The sequence below is a fragment of the Hipposideros armiger genome, unplaced genomic scaffold, assembly GCF_001890085.2.
Source record: "Hipposideros armiger isolate ML-2016 unplaced genomic scaffold, ASM189008v1 scaffold_557, whole genome shotgun sequence".
Lineage (NCBI taxonomy): Eukaryota > Metazoa > Chordata > Mammalia > Chiroptera > Hipposideridae > Hipposideros > Hipposideros armiger.
In genome coordinates, this window is record NW_017731907.1 from 24814 (window position 1) to 51032 (window position 26219).

Sequence of the window (26219 nt, forward strand, 5' to 3'; positions counted from 1 at the left end):
TCTCACTTTAATAGGGACACTGACAAAACTACAGTCCATTCAATGGGGCATCTGTGTGAAGTAAGGGGCTCTAGAAAATCAAGGCATTTAATGTATCTGGTGACCCTTGATGTTACAAGTGACAAATGTTTTATTGTAAAAGAACAAACAAAAACACTTTGCTAACAATCAGCACCACCCAAAGAGAGATCCAGTCGTTTCATGAGGTTACTTGTTCATAATGTCTAAGTGGAATGACCACCTGTCATAAACAAGGCTCCTTTAGAGCACAGGTTAGATCCTATATTCACTGAACCTGAACAAATTTGAAACTTGTGCTTAAGGTCTCTCAAACTGATAATCAGCGAAATAAAAAATTTTAGCTGTATTTTTTAATTTAATGTGAATATAGTACAGCTATATCAAATATTTTTTCCATACATTTTCTAATCATTTGTGATAAATTTTTAAAAATTACATTTATATAAAGTAATATTATACCTTTTCGTTGGTCTTTGCACTTTTGAAGACTTAAGAGGTTTACATTTTTCCTCTTCTCTTCTTCTTGCCAGCTCCTCAGCAGATAGGTGCTAAAACATAAAACAGCAGTTAATCAAAGAATCCATCAACCACTGATAGGTAAAATTAATAAAAATACTCCTTTAAAACCATATTTAAGGGCACGTGAGAACAAGACAAAGTTAATACAGATGTGTCTCCTTCTTGCCACTAACAGAAATGCTGGATAATATGTTAAAAAACTGCTGCAAGGCTGGCTGAGTTGCTCATTGTTTAAGAGCTGACTTGGGAGCGCCAGCTCTAAGCAGCAGGGCAGCCGGTTTGGATCCCACATGAGGGCCAGTGACACTGCCCTCTACAGCTAAGATGGTGAACAACAGCTCGACCTGGAGCTGGGCTGCCGTGAGTTGCCAGTGACAGTGTAGGCTGCAGACCCTGCTGCAGTGGGCTGCTGCCATGGGCGGCCGGAGCCAGTGTGAGGAGCTGGCAGCCAACATGAGCTGCTGTGAGCTGCGGTAAGCAGCTGTCCAGAGGCCAGCAAGCAACTGTCTCACCCGGGAAGAGCACAATGATCATAATACCAACATGGGCCAGTGAAGCGACGTCCTCCACAACTAGACTGAAGAATCAAAGGACAGCAACTTGTCTGTTCCCCTTCCCCGATTCCCCAACGCTGTTCCCTCCCCCAATTCCCCAATCAAACCTTAAAAAAAAAAAATTTGTTGCAAAATATACAGCCATACCAAACTTCAAATTTACTCCTTGACTTACTTACTCATTTCTATTAATGGTACCCAGATTCAAAAACCCCAGGATCACCTGAGTCTTTCACCTTTCTTACTTCCTTTTCTTAGTTATTTTCTAGTCATCAAGTCCTACTGTACTGAGTTTTCTTTTACAACTGAGATGTCACAGCGTAATGATAAAGAGCACAGATTCTAGAGATATAATGTCTGGCTTTGCTACTTAATAGCTGGGTGACCTGAGGCAAGGTACTGAAGCTTTCTGTGTTTTAGTTTCCTCATTTTTAAAATAGGAACAATAATAGCAATAATAACAATTCATGGTGTTTTTGTAAAGATTAAATGAGTTAATGTTTATAAAATATTGACAGTAGTGTTCAATACACAGCAAGCCCTATGTAAATGTTTCATTCCATTTCTCCTACCAATCTTATCCTCTAGCCTAAATGAACTGTGCACCTCTTTCCAGAACATGTCTAGTATTCCCCATGTCTGTACTTTTGCTTATGCTGCTCACTTAGCCTCAAAAGACTTCATCTACATTTCTACATTTTGAGATTTTCCTGCTCTTCCTTCATGTGAGATGAAACATCACATGTTCTGTGAAACCTTCCCTGATCACATCCTTTGGGAAGACCAATGTTATGGAACTTACCACAGGTTTTATCTTTCCTAATAGAAATCTAAGTTCCTTCTTGGCAGGAACCACATATGTATTATTAATTGCTGTGCGTAGAATAGTGCTCAGGTGTGAGGCTGGGGACAGGGAATGGGGAAAAGAGAAAGAAGAGAACTAACATTTATCGAGTACCTGGTACATGCAAGGCTTATTGAGTACCTAGTACTAGGACCTATGATCCCTTATTTCATTTATTTCACTGAATTCTCACAACAGTCCTTCAAGGGAAGTATTATTCCCACTTTCACATTTTCCATTCTACTGCACTGGTTGTTCACAAATTATATATGTAGAACGCGTGTAGATGTATAAATATACACACATTCATTGCCTATTTTCTTTTTAGGACCATAGTTTTTATTAGTAGAAATAACACTTCAATATTTGTAATTCAATTTATGTCTAACGCGTGGAACAACATTTTAAGTGGTGTATCAGAATATCACTCAATAAATGTTTACTGAAATGAATTGGGCACATGAACTTCCTGGCACCCTGGAAGATATTCTTGAGCTAGACAGCAGATTGTAGAAACAGATAATCAATGTTTTGAGAATGAGTCAAACTCCTAGTTAAATGCAACACCAATGCCTTGTACTTTATTAGTTACTTTTAGACAAAGAAATTAACATGGGAATGAGACATATATATATGTGTACACATAAAAAGTGTAATATATGTGACATTAAGATATTCAAATATGTACTGACAAAATAACTTTCATTAATGATCCATCTGAATAGGTCGAAGTTACCTCAAATGTTTGTCCTTCTAAGTCTTTTGCATCACACCAATTTCCCCATGGGTCTCGGACCCTACGTCTCCTTGTGCGCTGACATGAAATGAAGCAAAAGGTAACAAGATTAACTTGGAGAAATCACAGCATATTAATACTCAAAATGAAAATGATAATTTTCTAAAAAACAATTTCTCCATTACAATATTGTCATCCCTGATCAGCAATGCCTGACTAAATTTTATTTTATTAATTTATGTTCAATAGTTAGTACTCTGCTCCAAAATAAATCAGTGATTATTTTCTGTATCTACTTGGATTTCTTCTTTAATTTTCATTTCCTTTCACAATTTGGAGCTAAAACGTTCAGACAAAAAATACTTTTAAGACCAAAGGGAATCACAAAGAAAATGACTTCCTGATCAATCAATCACACTTGTGGTAGAAAACTTGCAAGAACATATAACAAGAGGTAAAATATTGAAAGCTAGAAGCAAAATAATTATATCTCAGCTTTATAAAGGAAAAGATTGCTTAGTTAATACAAATAGTAAAAAAAACTACAAAGTTGGATGACTGAATTACTAATATCCAGTTTTGCAAACCGCAATACTGAAGCCTTTAAAATAGACTAGCTACCAGAAGTCACTGTCCGACTAGCACCATCTAATTCCAGCAACTATATTTAAAAACATCCTTTTTAAAGTAATACTAGGTAGAAATGGTTTGCAGCCTAAATACTCTAAGAAAGGTACCCACTCTATCATCTATACTCTTTATTTCACCTATTACCAATTTAACCTGTTTTATTGGTTCACAATATGACTGCCTTTTAAGAGACTTGTTGGATCACTTACTTTTTAAATAAGATTCATGAATTTTAAAATATTGTAGAACTCATGAATCTCAAGAATTAAAAAGATAAAAGATAAAATATTTTGGACAGCTATTCCAAAAACTTGAATCTTATGTAAGAATTTTAAACAAAAAAATAACTGAAAAAGAGAAAACAGCTTAAATGCAGTTTTAGAATTAAAACCAAGCTAAAACCATTTTAGCAAAACATTATGCTTCTGTGTCAAGTTTGCCAGTGAATTTTGAGGTTTAGTTGGTTTGTTTGTGCCTTATAAACTTACATGAAATTGAATGGAGACCAGAAAAGTGAATGGCTAAGGTGAAATACAAAAGAAAACAAGTTCTTCTATTAAATGGCCATTTGTTAAACAGCTGAGAAGTAGGCATACCTTATTAACAGGGTAAGGAGCAATTTGAAGAGGTCATTTAGTGAGAGGTGACTGCTTACCATGGACTGCAAACGCTGGGCAAGTTGGTATGCTTCTACTGTATCTTTTCTGTCTCTGATTCGTACCTTATCAACTGGTTGTGGCCTGTTATATACAGCCTGTTCTATTGGAATTCAGGAAAAACAAAACAATCTATTTTTTTATGACACTCATTTGTTAAACAGGAAGACATATCTACACTGACTATACATTGTAAGCCAATTTCTACGTTTCTTTATACCTGAGCTTCTATGATTCTATCCTATTCCACAATCACACAGTTTATGTGCCACTTACTAGTTCTCACCTAAAAGTAATGTTATTATAAGAAAATCTCAGTAACGTGTTACTTAGGAAATGGGTAATTTGTTTAATTTGATCAAATGAGTGCCAAGTCCACTTTGCTAACTTTGGGAGTTTAATACAGAAAACACAATTTCATTTTTCTATTAGTGGCTGAGGAAGCTATGATACATTAGTTTTCCTGAAAAGCCAGTCCGAATATACAGTGCTTTTGGCAAACAAAATCACTAAAATGGAGACCCCAGGACAGACTATAAATTCTCTCTCTACATGTAAAATAAAATCATCTCTGACAAAAGTTTTCTGGTTAGCTGTCTTTTCATAGATGCAGAATACAGAATACTCTTCTCACAACATGGGTTGCAAGGTTTTAATTACCTTATCACTTTGCAACTATGGCTATTAACTTTCTTCAAAAAATTTGTGTCATGTTAATAGAATGGTAGAATACATTTAAAAATATGCATATTCATCAACTTCTATATTTGAGAAAAACTAGGATTAAAACGTTTTCCATGAAAAATATTTTGGCACTTTTATTACATTTAGGTGTAGAGGCTCATAAATTATTTCCTTCATTTAAACACTGCTAGATAGTATTTCTAGCATGAATACAGTATTTGCAAATTAAATGGGCTATTAGACTTTTCATAAAATAATTTTACTTGACAAAGAACTGTATTCTTAATTTCTACTACTTACACTGAATATATTTCTTTTAAAATTACACTACTAATTTTCAAAGGGAAATATAATTTAATCAACAGAAATCTGTTTTACAGCAAAATCTCAATATACGTATTCCATAATGTTATAGCATCTCTCTGAATTCTGTATCTATACTATGTTTACTTGCATTCTAACCATCAAAGAAATTAATAGGTGCCATAAGGATAAAAAATGTTGAGTAAAAGATGATGTTGGGTTTTTATTTTTACCACATCCAAAATTGATTGCTCCTATCAACTCGAGGTATGTATGAATCCGTCCAATACAATTAACATCCCCACAGTTCTTCAGGCCAGGACGTACTGAGGTCTTATTTAAGTATTTCGGTTTGCATATCTCCCTAATTAAGAAATGGAAGTACAATTATTTTGGATAAATAAAAACATGAAAAAGATTTCTGGGAAAACTTTTAATATTTGAAATATCTTAAAAATTTATCCCCTCTTAATATGTAAATGTGTAGTGAATACCATGTTAATACATAATGCCCAAGTGTACTTTTTTCTAAAATATCTGTAAATGATACAATAATTTACAAGTATAGTATGATTTTTACAAGTATCATTTCTTCCCCAATATTAAATTTAATATATTCCATTTATCCCAGGACTTTTAAGTTAGAAGCTTATTTATCTACAGAGCCAAATTCAAGCCTGAATCTTTGGATAAAAAAAGAACACTTTGAATTATAGATTGAAAATTTTTAGTATTAAACTTTTCTAGTTTTTAATATATTACTTAGGTTCACCTAGTTTTGCTGGACAGTATCTTTTAATTATAAACTACTATAAATGCTTAAAAGTTTTTATATTAGTTTTTAATCATTATGCCAATAAATAATAAGTGCTTACTCTCAGTGGAAAACAGAAATAGATATTACAGGGGATCCCAAAGGAATAAAGAAACGCCCAAAGACTATAAAAGAAATGAGGTTTATATAATCAAACATATTTCCTGAAAATACTTAATGTACCATGCTAGATGGCACAATACAAAGTTTAACAGTAATAGAGAACTTAATAGTAGCAAACAATTACTGAGTGCTTATGCCAGATGCTGTACCAAGAGTTATACATCCTTAATCCTCACAACAACTCTACAGGATAGATTTTATTATTCTCATTTTAGAGATGAGAAAACAAAATGGTCAGAGAAAATTAAAGCACTTACTTATGGACGTGACAGTCAGAATTCAAACAGACATTATAAACCAAGTACTTGGATAAATTATAAAACATAGGTTATTTCTTATTCAACTTGATTTTATCCTACAAATATTTTGTATCCTCTGCACGAGGCACTGTTCTAGGCACTAAGGAAAAGACGTGAATAATGTAAAGTTCCTGACCTTACAATCTAATAGGGGAGACAGTCAATAAATTAATGAATAACATCTATTGTATTGCCAGGTAGCAATAAGTGCTAGGAAGAAAAGGTAAGAGGATAAATAGATACACTAAGAGATAAACAGGCATAAACTATTTTAGATATTGTGTTTAAGGAAGGTCTCTTTAAGGAGAAACCAAATTTAAAATCATAAATCCTACAGAACTTCAGGGAAGGTAAAAAGTAGTTTGTGATGTGGGAGAGTATCAAAAGTTCCATTGAAAAGTTGAGATTTCAGAGTGGCTGTAAAGAAAAGGAAACGACCTGCATAAATGAAGGCAAGAAAGCAGAGATGAGCATGGTATAACTGGCTACCAAAAAAACTGCAGGAGTCTAAAACTGGATTGATGTAATTAACAAATACCCAAATCAAAAGGCTTTAAGCAGAATTTAGTAACCTAGTGCAGTGCTGAACAAACGGTAAGACCTCTAAAAATATCTGTTCATGATATAATAATGATGATTCATTCATTCGATCCTTCCCCCTTAACAGAGTACTTTCTGTATTCCAAATATTTTTCTAAGCACTAAGGGTTTAATAAGGAGCAAACAGACAAAAAAAAATTGTCCTCATGGAGCCTGCATTATGACTGGGAGGGGGGAGGAAGAGAAAATACACAAATAAAAATATAATATTTTCAGTGGTAACTATGAAGATAAATAAAAAACAGGGTCAGAGAATGAGAAGAGCTATGTGAGCTATATTAGATAAGGTGGTCAGAGAGGGCCTTGAATTTCTCTTGAATGACATGAGGATGCAAGATTCACCAAGACTGAGAGGGGAAAATATGCAAGGCAGAAGGAAGTCTGGGTCAAGGCCCTGAGCTGGAAATGTGAAAATAATGGGTCAACACGACAGACTCTGGGAATCACCTTTCTCTAAGGTGCAACAAGTTCCTTTTACTCTGAAACTCGTTTTTTTCATCTGTAAAAATGAGAACAGGTTGTCAAGAGAATTGGAGATGATTTAAAGGCAATGCACGGCATTTAGTAGCCATTCAATAATGGTACTGGTTACTATTTTTATTAAATTCCCCAAAACAGGGTATCGACTGCATGTGTTTTTATGAAAAGGATCTTTTGGCTACAAAGAAATCTAGCAGGCCTCTTTTTATTTTTAAAACATTAACTTTTCATTCTATTTTTTTTTTAACACCACCTCCAGTCCCTAACCACTCTATCTTCTATTTCTGAAGAGAACATTTGAGTTCCTGTTTAAAACATTTACTTTTGCTTTTACAACTACTGAAACAGCAACATTTAACTGGTTTCATGGACTAAGGCAAATGATATTAGGAAACTAGTGCTATATAATATATACTATCTATATGAATTATTCTGCCTCATAGAATTCAAAATCCACAGTAACAAGTGAAATTTGATTAAAGTAACAGTAAGTACTCACTAATGATTCATATGGACGTTTCTGAGTTATTATTTTGAAGTCCTTCAATTTTGGCCACTTATTCTCTTATTTCCAAAATCAAAATTAGATACCAAGAGATCTAATTTTATCTTTTCTAAACTTAAAGAGTCATGACTTGCACAGAAGTCCTTCCTCTGTCATTGACTGGTTGTATTGGGTTGTCGGAAAAGTAATGACACATTTTGCAACAAAAAAACAGAAAAAATACGTCATGACTTTTCCGACAACCCAATATAATCAAAGGCAGGTCCCTACACCTCTCCTGATCTCTGAATCACTCTGTCAAATGGAGAAAATACCACCTGCCTATTTTACAGGGTTGTTGTGAGGAATCAGATGATACAGAAAAGCTTTCTGTAAACTGTAAAGCACTATGCAAATGTCAGGAGTTGTTCCTTACAAGCATTCTTTACTTTGATACCATCCTTGCTTGTACTTTTAGCAATCTCACCCATCTGCAAGATAACCATGAGTCACGAACAAGAACAAAAATCTTTCTTTTAGAATACGGCTATCTTTAAAAGCCAAATTAAATACTTAATATTGTGTGCATAAAATGAAGGTTAGTGACTTAATAAGCTGGTTATTTGTTTTCCTTTGGTAATCTTCCTAACTTATAGTGGAAGCCCTCTGTAAAGGTGGCCCTACACAATCCTGAAGCAATAACAGTTATGAATGTTTAACGATGTCTTAATTAAAGAATTATGAAAAATTCAAATTACTTTCAGAGCACTTAGGCTAATAAGGTGAGAAGTTTTTCTTTGGTTTGTTCCCCATTTCTCACTAAATAATTTAAGTAAAAGGTACTGAGCATTTAGAGGGTAAACTTCACATATCAGAAAATTATTATATATCCTGATGAAGCTGAAGCTGGATGAAGGAACTATTAACACATTATGCCACAGGTTCAACACCGAAAGCATGTAAGGCAGCTATTTAGGAGAATGGTTTCTGCAATTCAGCCACATTTAATGACACTGCTGTGACCAAAGTTTTCTTTCTTTGTACTTTAAAGTACATGATAAACTAGGAAAGATATTACCCCGCTTTTCCAGTGCAGTAGTGTTTTCTGTATCTTCCTAACACAGTCCTAACAAGCTGCTTAAGGCAATCATCTAACCCTTTTTCCCCAAGCCCAAACACTCTCAATGAACAGACAGATGTTACAAAAGCTTTCCAAAAAAGTTTCACTATGAGAAATTTAAAGTCTTGGCTTATTGAAACTCAGAAGGTGCCAAAAAAATGTATACACATTTTAAGAAAGGAAAAAACTGTATTACAATTACACTGATGGTAGCCACTATGAGCACCTGTTGTTAATTGCCGAAGTCAAAAGTGACTTGTATTCATCTTTTGTTATCAGTATATATTGAATATTACAATTTTACTATACTTTTTTTCTTTTCTTAAAATGTGTATACATTTTTTCGGCACCTTCTGTATATTAATGTTAAAAGCTCTGCATCATTAGCAATGTAAAATACTAAATTTTGCATAAACCTAATTAAAATAATCTAGAGAATAAGAAGTTTTAAAACAGCATCTAAAATATAATTCTTCCTTACCACTGATCCAAAATGTAATTCCTAATTTTCAAATAGCGTTCTGGTGTTTTAGCTTGGCGCCCCTCAAAAAACTCAGGAATTGCTTGTTTTTCTTCTTCTTGAATAATATTTCTATCTATCTCTACTTCTTGCTCTGGTGGCTTAAGCTCTTCTTCCTCATGGCTCTCCTCCTCCATTTGACAGGAAGAATGAAAAACCATTTCATTATCACTCAAATCTTTCTGCACGTCACAAGGCTCTGGAGAAGGCAATCGCCTGGTATCATCTACTATTCCATTTCCATCATGCTTATCACAGTTTTTCATCAGTTTATTACATTTCTGATCATTTAATTCAACTGACTTTTTGTCACTGGTGCTCTGTTTTTCAGTCCAAAATGTAGTTTCTAAGCTTGAAAGTGTTTCCATCTCACCCTGCTTTATATTCTGAAGATATTCCTTGTAAGGTTTAGAAATGGGATCTTCCTGGCTGTCAGACGCAATAAATTCTCCTTGATAGGTTTCAGGACTTTTACTATTCGGGATGTCTAATAAGAGATCACTGCTAGGATTCTCTTGGGGTGCTTGAGAAGTCAACTCATCTGCCTCATCTGTGATGTCTACTTCTTCATCATCAGATAACTTTTCAATTTTTACAGCATTCAAGTTGGGATCAGCACGTCCCCTTAAACTTGATGGTGTCCATGCCTTTGTGCCTTCATTTTCATTTTTAATCTGAAGGTAACTGCTGTTCTTCTGATTTGGTGTTTCCTTCTCTGGACCATCTAATTTTACCTTATTAAAAATCAAGATAAAACCCCCATATTAAGATTTTAAAATTTAATCACTGTCACAAAAAAATAGGATGAATACAATGTTATTAAGCTGAGTACATGTAATTGATATACTGAACCTTTATTAGGCTGTTCTTTAAAATATTTACAACTGCATTTTAAATAAGCAATATTTTGTTCTATTTAACTGTATGAAATTAAGAATAACAATATCTAACAGAAACGCTCAAAACATTGATGATATGCTTTAAGATTTATGAAGATAAATATATGTAGAGTACTTTATGAGTATGAAATACTTTCCCTATAAAATTTTTGAACATAAAATTTTAATGCCTGAGTTAACTGTTTTTGCTTACTCATTTTATTTATTTAAAATGTTATTATTAACTAGAATATTTATATTCTGCTTACCTTATTTTTAAAGTACTGTCTGGCATAACTCTTCACTTGTAAAACCGTACGACTTCCAATTAGCTTTGCAATTTTGGTCCACCTTCGGCCAAATTTAGCCTATATTATCAAAATGGAAAAGAAATTGCTTTTGTTGAACTAACTTGTTAATATTCCAAGTAACTGAAATGTTAAAAAAAGCAAATTAAAAGAACACCCATCGTTATTTTCTAAGGCATATAACAAAGCCTCATATATAGCTAAGACTCTTAAAATCAAAGCCCACATTCTTGTTTTGGAATCTGTACTTATGAAAACTGACCAAAATGATTTAGAAATTTTCTTTTCATAGCTATCTAAAAGAAGTTCCACAACTTGTATGTATTCCTAACAGTATACATTCATATTGCACATTATGATGTTTCAAATCCTAAGATAACTTAAAAAAAAACAAGTACCTTGAAAGGGAGGCAGGTTATATTTTTCATTTACAGAATCAACTGAATACGTCCTGATACTAATTTCAAAACACCTTTTTTTACCCAGACTCCATCTGTTACAACATCCATTACATAACAGATACTATAACTCTACAGATATCAGACATGAACTGACTTACAAGAGTGAATGACAAATGAGTGACCTGCAACTAACACCTCTCTATGTCCCTCTATGGTCAAAGGCTGTCCATCTGCTAACACTGAAGCTGTGCTGAGAAAAGACTGACAGTTTGAGGGAGCTCTGGTGTGTTCTGTACCAAAAGGAATGCCTATCATTTCAAAGCTAAAAGGGATTTTCAGGTATCAAGTCTATCATTTGATACATACATAAACCTCCTTTCTAATATCTCCAACACAAGATACACTCTACTTCCCAAAGAACCTCAACAGTTCTAATTTTTTAGAATTCTTCAAGCTATGAAAACCAAACAAAGAATCCAGCCACAACTCAGGGAAGTTGATCCCAGACAGATTTATAGGCCAGGCAGTTATGACTTATGGTATCAAGTCATTTTCATTCAAAGATCTGACCCAAATGATAAACCTTAATTTATACACTTATTTTTGGCATTCATTAGAAAATCTGATATATGGACAATTTCTTAAAACTAAAAGTACTTCTGTGAAATTTACTAGTAAGTATAAATTAATTATATATTATATATTGCTGTTAACTAATACTAGCTGAGATCAACTTACTGAAGAATTAGTTATCTTTATTGTGGGGTAAAGTCCAATAGGTAACTTGGAAGCATGGAGCACTTTTGGAGGCAGGAAAGATCCTGATAAAATGTGACCGATATGAACTGTAGGGGGTGGGGCAATATAAAAATTAGGGTAGGAGGCACTAACCAAAGGAATGAAGAAAACATTCACCAATTTCAAAATAGAGCAAAGAGAGGGCCCTATGCCCAAGAAAGAGAAGGAAAACTTTCCTTCCTCATTCAGTACCACATAATTCCTTTCTCTCAAACCTGACAGAATTCAGCCTATAAGCAAACTATATCAAAAGGTTAAGAAGGCTGAAAGACAATCAAGAGTTCCACGGGTTTTTATGAGAAAACATTATAAGTTTAAAATATGTTTATGTACATACATAGATTATATACATACATATATATACATATGTATATAAATACACATTTATATACATACATATGTATATAAATACACATTTGCTTATACAGGGATAAACATCTCTGGAAGGATACACAAAGAACAGACAAAAATGGTTACCTCAGCACTGGAGAACTGAAGGCTGAGAAAGGAGTTGGACTTAACACGCTACCACTTTAGGTAACTTTTGAATTCTCAACCATGCAGATGCAGCCCCTATAACTACCACAAATGTCAACAATAACCTAAAAATTCACAACCCGTGTGTGTGTGTGTGTGTGTGTATGGTCTTTGTGTATACGAGGTATGATTGAAAAATATGGTGAATGTTTAAATTAGAAAAGCTTACTATAGTAAAAGACACATTGCCATTAATCCCCCTCAAAATATATTCCTCCCCCACTTCGAACCCACTTATCCCATTGTTCTTGCCACTTCCTATAGCAGTTCTGGAAGTCCTCTTTCGTGTCTTTACTTCATCCTCTATCAAGACAACGCTCCGTGTCACACATCATTTCTGGTATATGGCAATTTCTGTCAAATAAAAACATCACGGTGTGTCCACATCTACCTTATTCACTGGATCTGGCACTGTGCAACTTCTGGCTCTTCCCCAAAGTAAAAATGACCATGAAAGGAAAATGTTTTGAATTGATTCAGGACATGGAGGCAGCCACGACAGCGCAACTAAAGACACTCACAAAAGAGGACTTTCAGAACTGCTTCAGAAAGTGGCAAGAACAATGGGATAACTGTGTTCAAAGCCAGGGAGTACTTTGAGGGGAATTAATGGCAATGTGTCTTTTACTGTAATACATTTTTAAAAATTTAAAACATTCACTGTTTTTTTTTTTTTATCGGTCACCAGCCATTGGCTGGCAGTTCACAGCAGCTCATGCCGGCTGCTGGCCACTCATGGTAGTTCACAGCGGCCACAGTATTCTTTTAAATTAGTTTCATTCATTGTATTTTTTGATCATGCCTTGTATATGGTACAAAATACTAAAGTTGTCAGCAATCTTAAATAAATAACTGGTTAATTAAAGTTAGATTATGTAAATGATAATCCTGAAACAGATTGAAATACCAATATAAAAAAACATCAACAGCATAGGAGAAAAACCTCAGCAAGAAATAAAACCCTCAAGAATAGTTTATGTATTTATATAAAAACATCGCAGAACATATAAATGTCATGGTGATGGCTAACTATAAAATACAAACACATTTTACTACCCATAATGTAGAAATATTATCAATATTTCAATTAGCATTTATGAATCCTACATATTATATAAATACCCTATATATGTAATTTATAAATATATGTAATTTCAAAATTAATTAGTATAATATTGAGTAATAGGTACCTTAAAGGAAAAGATGTAACTTAATTCTCAATAGTTAAAAAAATTTTCTGAGTATTTTATTAAAATTTCTTCCTATTAAGGAGTATTTTCAGAATTAGACATTGTTGTGCATATTTTTTCATTATGTTACTTGTAGATACTTATACAGATCTCAGTGAAACATTCAAGCAAAAGAAATATTTTTAGTCTTCAATTACATCCACTAAAATATTTAGACTATATGCACAATGACAAATATCTGAATAAAAAAGAACTCAGGGGCCAGCCGAGTGGCGCGATGGTTGACAGCTGGCTTGGGATGCCAGAGGGCCCCGGTTCGGATCCTGCGTGTGAGGGCCAGTGACACTGCCCTCTACAGCTGGGATGCTGAACAGCAGCTCAACCTGGAGCTGGGCTGCCGTGAGTCGCTGGCGACGGCGTAGGCTACAGCCCCTGTGGCGGTGGGTTGCCATGGGCTATCGTGTGTGGCCAGCAGCCAGCATGAGCGGCCAGTGGCCGCGGTGAGCAGCCGTCCAGAAGCCGGCGACTGATGTGCCTCGCCCGGGAAGAGCGCAATGATGGTGCCAACTTGGGCCAGTGAAGCAACGTCCTCCACAACTAGACTGAAGAACAAAACGACAGCAACTTGTCTGTTCCCTTTCCCCCAATTCCCCAGCACTGTTCCCATCACCCCAATTCCCCAATTAAAAAAAAAAAAAAAAAGAACTCAGCTGATCACCCAGACAGTTCCAAATATGCATGTTTTTTTTCCAAGAGAAAGAGCAGATAACTAAATAATTTTGCCTTTTAATCCAGGTAATTGGTATCATGTAGATAGAGAGAGCTCGATATCTTGGGTGTTGCTAATATTAAAAAAGGGTGAAAACTACCCAAATAATTAACCCAAATCTATTTTAATATTTTAATAACTTAAATATGAGTTGAATTCTCTTACACTACACTATAAATATCATCAGTCTAACTACAGAAAAACTATAGATATGAACATTGTAATTAAAAAGAAATTTCTGGTCTCTACAATTAATATAACCTTGCAATTCTGTCATTATTTGCTTCTAGAATTATTTTACTATAAATCAAAAATTGCTCTATTTACCAGCCCTTGTTCAAACAGTTCTTTTTCTTCTATCGTCCACTTTACCGAGAAACTGGCTGGTTTTGTAGGAGATTGTACCCTGCAGGGAAAAAAAGGAATTGCAAAAAAAATTTCTGAAATGGAACATTCCATATTTATGCAGCTAAAGGTTATAGATAGCCATGGGCTAATAAATTCAATACTTTGAGTCTAAGAATTAAAAAATAAAACAGGAAAAGAAGAAGAAGAAGGCTACAGTCTCTACCTGGAGGGACAGATTTACCCTGTCTCCTATACTTCTCTAGCTCAGGATAATAGGAGCCCCAAAAGACATAATCCTTGGATCTTAGTGAAGATAACACTAAAAGACATCAAAGGAAGTCAACATGATAACAAACAAATAGGCTTCCTTAGGTTGGACACAAAGTAGCAGACATTAATACATTTCCAAACTCTGAAAGGCATTAAGAGTTTAAATTGGCTCCAGAAATATTATCTTTGATTCTTTCAGGTAAGTCCATGTAAATATCAAGCCAGAGAAGGAAATAAAAACTATGGCATTATGTTTATTGCTTTTGAAACGGCAGTATCTTAAGAAGTTAAAATAAATAGTGATGAGGCTCACTAATTTAAGCAAACCATTAATCTTTTCATTAACTTCATTTTTTTGTTGCTGTTTATTCAGCAGAATGCCAAAGTCTAATCAGTGCTCAAACTCTTATCCTCTAAGGGACCATAAACATGCAAGTTTAGAAACACTAAATAAAAGCTAATAGTTATCTCTAATTTTTAGAAACTACAAATTAAAATTAAATTTTTGTTTGAAATGACTGAAAATCAACTGACAGGGCAATAGAAATCAAGTCAATTTCTAATATATTAAATAGCAGATTTAAAAACTTTCCCCACAAATCCCTAGGAAACCATCTTTTCCATAATCTGATAGAACCAACTGAAAGAGAAATTCTGGCAAATAAATAACATCATAAAATTACTTTGGGGCATTCCGATAACTGTACAAGAAATTTTGATTTAATATTTATGTATAACCCAAGATCAAGAGGGCTTTTCCACAGGTCAACTATAACTTTTATTTTCCCATCATTTTTAACTAATACAAAAGGCTGTAAAATATAAAACATAAGTACATACATGATTTTTGCTGTTTTCTGCAGACTGTACCACATGAAAAAAAGAAAATAAAGAAGCGTGTGAAGAAGTTTTTAAAATATAATTCAGATTTTTAAAAGTATTATAAATTGATTTTACCTCTTCGTGTATTTTTTATCATCTTCCTTTTGATCTAGCCAGAATTTTTCTGGAAGTGATTTTTTAGATAAGTAATACCTGTATAATTATTAAGGAAACTTTTCAAACAATAATAAAGTCATAATTTTTATGTGACTTATATAAGGCAGGCACTGATATACTCATGAAAACTCACACTCAATGCTAACTAAATGAATTCCTCTCAAAGCCCTTTTTAGGTTTGCAAAAATGATAAAAGTTATTTATACCTCATAGGGTTGTTATATGGATTAAATATTACATGTGAAATCATACAATACGATGGATACAAAAAATGTGTGCTATGTAAATGCTAGTTTCTCTTATCTTCCCTTTTAGAAATGGCTAAGAGAACATCCTCAATATTTTAATTATTTTTGCTAAAACATATGGAGAATGTCATAGATGAAACTGATTGGTTGTTCTGGGTAATTTAGGAGTATTTGCTTTCATGTTTAGCAAGGTAACAGAGAAGACTTCGGGATTATTCTCTACCGTAATAAAAATAACAAACACTTAAGTTAAATCTACCAGAAAGCCTCCCTCTCAAACTTCTTAAAACTGGCCTACTGCAATACTTTTAGATTATTCTGAGATATTCTTCACTTAATAAATATTGACTGTATACTGTGTATGTCAGGCACTATTGTAAGTAGTAGGTACTGAAGACAAAGATACAAGAAATCATTATTCCTGTCCTCCAAGAGTTCATATAGCTTTAATTCTCATGATTTGTTTCCAGATTTGGAAGTGAACCAGTATTCATTAATCTAGAAGTGTACTGTTCAATCAATACATTAGCCAACAGACACATGTGTAACTACTGAATACTTGAAATGTGGCTAGCATGAAGTGAGATGCATTGTAGGTATAAAATACACACTGAATTTCAGAGCACGAAACAAAGAATGTAAAAGAGCTTAATAATGTTTTTATATTGATTAAGTATTGAAATACTGAGTTAAATAAATTAAGTTAATTGCACCTGTTTTAAATGAAGCTACTAGAAAATTTTAAATGATATATGTGACTCACTATTTTTCTGTTGAAAGAGCAATGATATAGGCTATAACTGTAATGTTTGGGGAGAATTAGAGAATAAGAAAGCTTAAAAGGGGTTAACCTATAATAATTAAAGGTATATAGACATTCTGAAATCAACATGGCAGTAACTGGGAATAAAGGGAATAAAAAATTATGGCTTAAAACAGAGGCAGAAATCCACGAAATATAGATAAAAAGAGTTAAAAACAAACCACTACTTATTAGACTATTAATAATCTTTATAAATCATAAAATCAGAAATCATTTTGTTCAATCCTCATTTTACATATAAGAAAACTGAGTCTCAAAGAAGTTAAGTTGCCAACATCACATTCAGATAAAAGAAATGAGGACAAGAAGCCAGTGGCTGAACCATGAATTAGGATCCACAACTTCTGGGGGAAAAAATCTTCATCCTATTGTATTTGTTTTATACTTTTTACTTAGATTCCTCCCACATAACACCTGTAAATTGGCAGAGTAGGAAGTGAGACGAACTTTTACATATTCTAGTTCTGTGTCCTCGGACAAATCAACATCTCTGGATTTCAGCTTATATAAGTGAAAATGGGGGACTGGACTACATCATCTAGGACTTGGACTAAAGGTTCTAGCTAACTTAAAACATTCTATAATTTCGACCCAATAGTCACACAGTATAAAGAGTTGGCTGACAACACAAACCCAAATATATTGAGTCATATCTCAGATTTAGCAGTAAAATAGAACCACAGAAATAAAATGCAGCTTTTTGCATAGGTAAGTAACATTATATAGTAGCAGTCTGGCGCTAAATATAATCCACCCAGTAATTAACAGTGGTCTCTTTTGTAAGTTTTGCATTTAGAGAGTTTTAACCCTGAAACCTTTTCTTTCCTCATAATCATTAAAGGATACTCTTCTTCCAACAACATTTTCTCAATGACGGCTCTGTTCTCTTCACTGATGGTGCTATCCAGCGTCCAAGGCTATTAAAAAAGAGAATACATTTTTTTTTAATTTACTACTTTTTGAAATTACCTTCTATGTTTTATTCAATAAAAATACCTGATAGAATGATTACAAATAATGATTACAAATAACAACAGCTATAATTTACTGAGCACATATCTTTGATTCCCATGATAATGCCATGAGATAGACATTATTACTTCGCACATGCATCCATAGCACTGCTAGAATTTCAGGTAGAAGAGCAGAGACTTGACACAAGTTTGCTGGATCCCAGGGCTCAAGCTCCTACCCATGATAAAGTAATAATGGCTATCATGTATGAAGAATTAGGGGGTATCAGCATTTTGCTAGATGCTTCACCTATTTCCAAAACTCACAATTCTTTTTTCCCCTCAAGCCACAATCTCTCCTTCAATCATCACACTCATTTCCAACTCTCAAAACTTAAATATTTTCAGCTCAGGTCTCCTCTCCAAACTCTGTCTAGACCGCTACTTCCAACTGCCCACTCACTATTTCCACTCAGATATCTAGTTGGCTTCTCAAACTTTACATGGTTAAAACGTAACTCCTCACTACACCCCTTCTTTCACCTGCTTCTTCCCCTGCCTTCCTAACTTTGTAAATGGCACTGCTTGTCCCCAAGTTATTCCCAGATAGGAACCCAAGAATCATCCTGGATTCTTTCCTTTTCCCTCAACCCCATATCCAATCTACCAAGCAGTTCTACCGCCAAAAAATAATTCAAATCCATCCACTTCTATCTCTTCTGCCACAATCTCAGGCCAAACCATCAACAAATCTTTCTTAGATTATTGCCAACGTTTCCTAGCTGGTCTCTTAGATTCTACTCTTGCTTCCTACAAATATGATAGAGCTCTCATCTGCCTTTCTAACTTTGTCATAGCTGTCACTTTCCCTCTGACCCACTATATTCTAGACATTTGCTTCCAACAAGAGACTTTGTTCTGTTATTCTTTCTGCTCAGAATGTTTTCCTCACCTCTTCACATATCTGCTCCTCTCTTTCTATTACATTTCAACTTAAATGTCATCTCCTCAGCTTCCCTCAATGACTTATCTAAAGCAGGTTCCCCACCCTGTTACTCTGTCAGCTTCTTGCTTATCTCCTTCAAAATTTATGATCAGTTTATCTACTTGTTTATCACCTGATTCTCCTTTAGAATATAAGCTCCTTGAAAGCAGGACCATGTCTGCCTTGATCAAAGTTGCATCCCCCAAATCTAACCTAGTGTCTGACACATAGTAAGTTACACTAGGAAGTGAATCCTACAATATCTCCACTTTTCAGATGATGTAACTGAAGTTTACGAATCTGGTAAGTGGTAGGGCAATAATTTGTGCCCAAATCCAGCTGGCTCCAAAGTCATCTCCAAACAGGCCATTTTTCGGAGTCAAAAGAAATGAGTGGGTTTCTACTATTTTTAAAGTGAGAAAAATGTTTCAATATATTATCTCTGTGATTGCTGAGAACACCAAGTAAAAATAAGAGGTACTCTGAGTAATGAGTAATAGCTTAATGTACCATATATATTCATAAAATACTTACAATAAGACCATTCTCAGTTCTCCAAGATGAATCAAGATAGTGATCTTGTAAAACAGATGCTGTATTTTCATTGCTTCTGTAATAATTAAGGAAATGGTTATAAAAGTGGTATTACACCAGTTAGTGGATATAATTTACACAGCACAGTGACTGGTAGACTTGAGGTGTTAAGCAAATATTTAGTTCCCCTCTCCCCTTAACAGAGTTGACATTACAGAAATGCCTGTTCTACCTCTTTGGCCTGTGACACATATAGTGGCTTTATGCCACCCTATCTCAACTGCTAAACATCAAGTCTGTTCACTTCTTTTGTTCCCCAAGAATAAACAACTTCACAAGGAAAACAAAATACCCCAGAGCAGCGACAGCCCCACATGGTCTGCGGCCATGAACCAAGGCTTCACATTTCTTTTGAGGCGTACCCATGTGCACATGGGAGTTCAGCCTCATAATTAATTCTTTTAGCTGTATCTAAAGCACAAAAGCCCTATCAATAGCACCACCCTCAAACAAACAAACAAACAAAACCAAGAATAAATGGAAGAACCAAAATAGAAAATACTTAAAGAAGGGTAGTACAGTGAAGAGATAAGAACATGCAACAAAATTTTAATAAGTCATCATTTAAATAATTAACTTGGGGTCTTTTCTGTGTTCATGGAGGATTAAACTTTGTTAATCCACTCCTTTCATAAAAGTCACACTATTCACTTCACATGCAAAAAGGTGGAATAGTTAAATAGGTCTTGGGAAGTCAAATCTACGACATAATTAAATTTTACTTTTGTATGTCCTTAAGTTATAAATTTCTTAGTTGAGTTATTGACTTTCCTCAGACCTACTCTAGTGATGAGAATTTTGCAGCTCTTGGACTACAAAAACCTATATACAGGTTTATATTTTTGAATTTTCAATTAGTCCTACAGTGGTTATAACAAATTGTGGGGTTAACCGATTATTTACAATAAACCTAAAGCAATAATGTCTCAATTGTTGATGGCAAAAAGGTTTTAACTCAAGTGTCAACTCTGATTTGATAGAAGCTACCAGAAATGCAAAATAAAGGATTCTGAGACTACTATAAGCAGAAGGAAACCTTTGACAGAACTAACTAGGTCTGCCAACAGTGCTGGAGGTGGAACTAGCATCACTTTAAGTTTACTTCTGAAATCTTTTTACACAGTATTCCTCAGTAAGAATTAGCAACATACACACCTCTGGTGCATGCATCAGGACACCTACCTGAACATCCACAGGTACCACAAATTAATGTGTTTAAACCTGAGCTCACCTTTCCTCTCAAATATGCTACCCTTCCATTGTTCCCTATCTCAAGTCTATGGCATCTTCATCCCTTAGAGGCCCAAGCCAGAAATCTGCACCTGCCCTTATTTCCTCACAACGTACATTCAATTTGTTGCCAATTCTGTTGCTTCGCTCCTTTTCAAATCCAGTTCTTACACAACAGCCACACTGACCAGAGGTCCTGTACTTTCAGACCTTATAATTTTCCCTGGGTAAGTGCAAGGGATAAAGCTGACAAGCCTTTCACCTTCCCTCCTTTATTTTTTCCCACTTATCTCCATTTGACATATATAGAAGGTTTATTGTCTGTCTCATCTAATAAGAATGTTTGGTATTGAGGACAAGGATTTAAGTTTTGGTAACTGCTGTATACCTAGGGCTTATCTAGGTATACCTAGTATACAAAAGGTGCTCAATCAATATTGAATGATCGAATGACTGAAGTAGGTGAGGCATGGATCACACAGGTCTCCAGAAGTTAAGGAATTAATATTTTATCATGAAGTCAACTGGGAATTGAAAGGAATAACACGATCAGAGATGGATGTAAGAATCTAAGGATTCTAAGGATCTAACTTCAGGGAAGAATACAAGGAGCCAAAGAGACAAGCAGCAGTTAAGAGGAAGTGATTATATAAATATTAGAAAAAGGTGACAGTAATTTAGACCAAGGGCACAAGCAGTAGGAAGAAGTAAATACATTTGAGAGTATACTTAGAACCAGTAGACCCTTATCAACTGATATGACAGAACGAGTAGAAGACGACAGGTAAGGAAAAGTGTATGTAGGTCTGTGCCTTGTATGACTGAGTGGATGGTACCATTTACTGAACTAGGGAAACTAGAGGCAGGTATGGTAGAGAAAATTTCTAAGCTCAGACTGAGGTGCTTGTGGAACATCCAAGTGCATATATTGGGTCTTCGGGAAAGTTATGACGCATGTTTGCAACAGATGGCACTAGTTCATTTTTGAAAGTACTCGAGTCATTCGCATCTATGTTATTGCTATGTCATTTGACAGCTGACAATTCTAGCTTCATTCTAAAAAAACACTGAGTGATTTGGTTGAGTTTTGGAGATTTTACAAGTTGAAGATGGAAGACCAAACTGTGCATTTTTGCCATATTTTACTGTTTTTCTTCCATAAAGGGAAGAACATGCGTCAAGCTTATGAAAAGTTGCATAAAGTTTACGGTGACAATGCTCTACAAGAACGTCACTGCCAACGATGGTTCACGAAATTACATGCTGGTAATTTGGATCTCAAACGACTCTCCTTGGTCAGGGAGGCCCACCGAGGTTGATGACAAAATAAAGGCACTGATCGAGTCAAACCCAGTTACACAACACGAGAGATTGCAGAAACACTGAACATCCATCATTCAAGTGTTCATGACCACCTGAAGAAGCTGGGATACGTAAGCAAGCTCGATATTTGGGTTCCGCATGAATTCAAAGAAGTTCATTTGACAGCACGTATAGACATCTGCAATATGCTCATTAAACGTGAGGAAAACCATCCTTTTTTGAAGCAAATGATAACTGGTGATGAGAAGTGGATTGTTTACAACAATGTGGTGCACAAACGGTCTTGGTCCCAACGTGATGATTCGCCTCAAACGACATTGAAAGCAGACATTCATCAGAGGAAGGTTATGCTCTCAGTGTGGTGGGATTTTAAAGGTGTTGTGTTTTTCAAGCTCCTACCATGGAACCAAACAATTAAGTCGAATGTGTACTGTCAGCAATTGGACAGTTTGAATGAATCCATCATCTAGAAACGTCCAGAGCTTGTTAATTGTAAAGGAGTTGTGTTCCATCGCAACAACGAGAGACCACACACAAGTTTGATCACCTGTCAAAAATTATTGGAGCTTGGATGGGATGTGTTACCACACCCACCATACTCGCCTGACCTTGTGCTGTCAGACTTCCACTTGTTTCACTCTCTTAAAAATTCCCTGCCTGGTATAACGTTCAATTCAGATGAGGCTGTAAATCAGCACCTTGTTCAGTTTTTTGCAAATAAAGACAGGTGCTTCTATGAATGAGGAATTATGAAGCTCACTGAAGATGGCAAAAGGTTATTGAACAAAATGTGCAATATATCATTGATTGATCTTTGTTCTTCATATAAATAAATGACCTTTGAAAAACACAGACAAAATACGTTATGACTTTTCCAAACACCCAATAGTTTCAGAGTTGGATAAATAGATTTGAAGCTCAGGAAAGAAATATAGGTTGACAACATATTTGGGAAACATTAGTATGTATTAGGTGAACTTATGAAATTCCCATTTTTGTAGGTCAAAAATTTTGTAGGCAAAATTTCTTATGGTCCAAACGAGAGAAATTTAAGTCTTGAAAGATAGTATCACCAGACACTACGTGGTTACTGAGTAGGAATCTTATGATAAAACCCCTTGGAACACCATGATTTAAAAGACAAGCAGAAGAAAAGGAGGATGAGAAGGAATGGTAGGAGTAGAAGGGAAACAAAAAAAACCTTCAATGCCATCTTCTAACTTTGGTACCTAGCACTTAGTAACTACAAATGTTCCTTGACTTATAATGGGGTTTTATCCTAATAAACCCATCATAAGTTGAAAATCTCCTAGGTCAAAAATGCATTTAATACACCTAACCTAACAAACATTACAACAGCCTAGCCTACCTTAAATGTGCTCAGAACACAATATCCAAAAAAGGTTGGCAACATGTTGTTTACCCTTGTGACTGAGGGTCTGACTGGGAGTTGCGGCTTGCTGCCAATACCCAGCATCAAACGAGAGTATCATACCCACATATCACTTGCCCAGGAAAAGATCAAAATTCAAAATTTGAAGTACAATAGCTACTGAATGCGTATTGCTTTCGCGCCACAGTCAAGTTGAAAAATCGTTAAGTCGAACCATAGCAAATTGGGGACCATCCGTAGTTAAAAGTGTGTTTTAAATTAATCAAGAGTTCCACAAATGCTAAAAGCAGCTATAACTACACACCTCAGGGGGCATCATTCACTAGAATATAATGTTACTGATGCTCCTTGGAGTTGTGTAATGCCACAGCTCTGACCATCAAGAACCAATAACCTTTGTAATCCTCCTTGTGTAAGACTAAGATGATCAGAGGTGCCACCAGTAGACCTAAAGCTCAAACAGAATAGGAAGAAAGAGAAAGGAAAGAAAAACAGAAAAAAGAGAGAAATTACATACAATCAGAAAAAATAAAGAAAAACCTATAGAAAAGGGGTAGAGCCAATACCCTCGGATGATCTTTAGTGTTTCCAGGCCAATTCATTTCTCTCTGGACTGTAGATAAGTCTCCCTGTCTACTTCTTGTGAAAAGTAAATTAAATCATGCATGCAAAAGCAGTTAGTCAAGATTAATGTCATCTACACAAATGTGAACAATGATGGTTATTAAAGGTTCCCTACTCATCTGTATAGCTTTGGACTGATTTGCCTAAAGATCTGGGAGAATAACTACAAATTTAATTACTCCTCACATTTTTACAATGCTTTCGAGTTCATAAAAACTTGAAACCCCCCATCTTAGTCCCTCACAGGCAGGTACTCTTCTCCACAATTTACAGAAACCCTATTAGATTGGACCATATGAAATTGCCATTTTATAGGTCAAATGTTCTAAGATGGGCAATTTCACACGGTTCAACCTAGGTGCATTCCAATGAAGTTGTTCATGGTTATGAGCATGATAGCTGGCTGTGTTTAGTACTGAGGTCTTTTGATTCCTAATCAGTCTAGGCCTCTTCCATTACTCAAAGGAGACTCTGGGAATATATTTTTTAAATGGTATGTATCAATTTCTTACTCAGAAAGCAAGGAGTCAAAGGGTTAGCGCTCTCAGGCTGGATGTTGCTTGTTTAAAACCACATTGGTCTGTTATGCAGAAACTGGTATTAAATTAATTATGGCCCCTGACTGAGTCCTCATAATACCGTCCTTGAGGGTAAAAGAACAAGAAAGAACACATTTACAGAGCACCTAACATATGCTAACACACATCCAACATTTCATCGGATCCTCACAATAATCGTACGAGATACGTATCACGATAGTCAGTTTACACATGAGCTGAGGCTGAGACAAGTGAAACGTATGGCCCAAGGTCACACTGCTAGTAACTAACAGGCAGGGCCAGCCAATGCAGGAGGAGCACCCAAGAGCTGTCCAACTCCTAAGTCCTAACCCCTTTCCTTTAAGTCCAGCTGCCTCTCAGGAAGTTTTTCACAACTACCCCCATGTGGACGAGGAAACCTGTGGCCAGCAGGAATGAAACGCCCAAGGTCACATGGCTGGCAAGTAATGGAACAAAGATCCCGGGTCCCGTCCAGGGGCCGCCCTGGCTCGAGTTATTTGTCGGGCGGGGGTCAGAGGGAGGATTCTGGCGAGATTCTGGAGCGGAGGTAGTGGAAGAAGGAAAATAATCGTTGGGAAGAGTGCCTGTGCTAGGCGAAGTCGGAGCAATCGCGGCATCCGCATCAAGGGTGAAACAGCCGTCGGACACCAGCCCCGGATACGCGCCCGCCGGGCTCAGGACTAGCCGGCTGGCCGGATGGGCGCGGCCCCTCGCCGGCCGCCAGGAGCCCCTGGCCCAGCGGGATTCTTCCGCTCCCTTGTCCCTTGACTGACGCGCCGCCTTTCTACGGCACTCTCCTCGCATCCGCACCCCTCCGCGTCCCGGCGAGACCCGGTCCCTATGCCTCACCCTGGCTGTGCTGCCGCTGCTACCACGTCCCCTTCGATATCCACATCCGCCTCTTCAGCCGCCATGATGGGACCTGACCCCGTCCGTCCTCCCGAGAGATCCCGCGAGAGGTGGTTGGCCTGGGGGTGGGGCCGTTTGCGTCATCGGGCGGAATTGCAGTCTCGTCCAGCCGGGTACCTGGAGAAGCTGCGCTTCCAGCGAGACGGTGCCCCCAGCGGCCTGGGGATTGGTCCTTTTGGCTTTTGTTGACGTTTGAGGACCTTGGGAAGCGGCCCAGGCTTGGGTTTTAAAGAGATTAAGCTCTAGGACGAATTCTTTGGCACCTCACTTCTCTCCTTTGTAAAATGGAGATAGTAGTAAATATCTTTCTGGAGTGATGACAAGGTGAAGCCAGACCTGCTTTAAACTGTAAAGGTGGCTACAATAAAGGACTTTTACCTGCTGCTCTTTTCTTCTTCGCTGCTGCTGCTGCTGCTGCTTTTTCTCCTCCTCCTCCTCCTTCTTCTTTTTCTTCTTCTTCCTCTTCTTCTTCTTCTAAGAAAGCATTCAGCACTTATGTGAAGTGCTGAACAACTTCTGTTTTAAAATTCAAACAACATTTAAGAATGTAACTCATGATCACACGTTTTATTTTGTAGAGGTCTTTACAATTAGTTAAAAAGTCACTCTCATGACCATTGACCTTTACAGTAACTCGGTAATGTAGGCAGGGCTGGTATCAACAGTTTAACTTTACAGATGGGAAACTGAGG

General features: G+C 36.0%; 1 protein-coding gene across 2 annotated transcripts in view; it reads right to left on the reverse strand.

Moving 5' to 3' along the window:
- Positions 1-25719, reverse strand: part of MYSM1 (Myb like, SWIRM and MPN domains 1) — a 40747-nt gene extending 15028 nt beyond the window's left edge. The window contains exons 1-12 of one of the 2 annotated variants that reach the window (XM_019623678.1): positions 25468-25716; positions 19429-19504; positions 17803-17873; positions 15844-15921; positions 15727-15750; positions 14596-14674; positions 10535-10633; positions 9349-10121; positions 5181-5311; positions 3960-4063; positions 2675-2752; positions 481-569 (exon numbers count right to left, since the gene is read on the reverse strand). In XM_019623678.1, coding sequence (XP_019479223.1) covers positions 481-569; positions 2675-2752; positions 3960-4063; positions 5181-5311; positions 9349-10121; positions 10535-10633; positions 14596-14674; positions 15727-15750; positions 15844-15921; positions 17803-17873; positions 19429-19504; positions 25468-25532 — 1667 coding nt within the window. In that variant the 5' untranslated portion in view covers positions 25533-25716. Of the gene's footprint in view, positions 1-480; positions 570-2674; positions 2753-3959; positions 4064-5180; positions 5312-9348; positions 10122-10534; positions 10634-14595; positions 14675-15726; positions 15751-15843; positions 15922-17802; positions 17874-19428; positions 19505-25467 lie in introns of both variants that reach the window. The other variant, XM_019623679.1, reaches the window with a different exon arrangement.
- Positions 25720-26219: the final 500 nt, after the last annotated feature.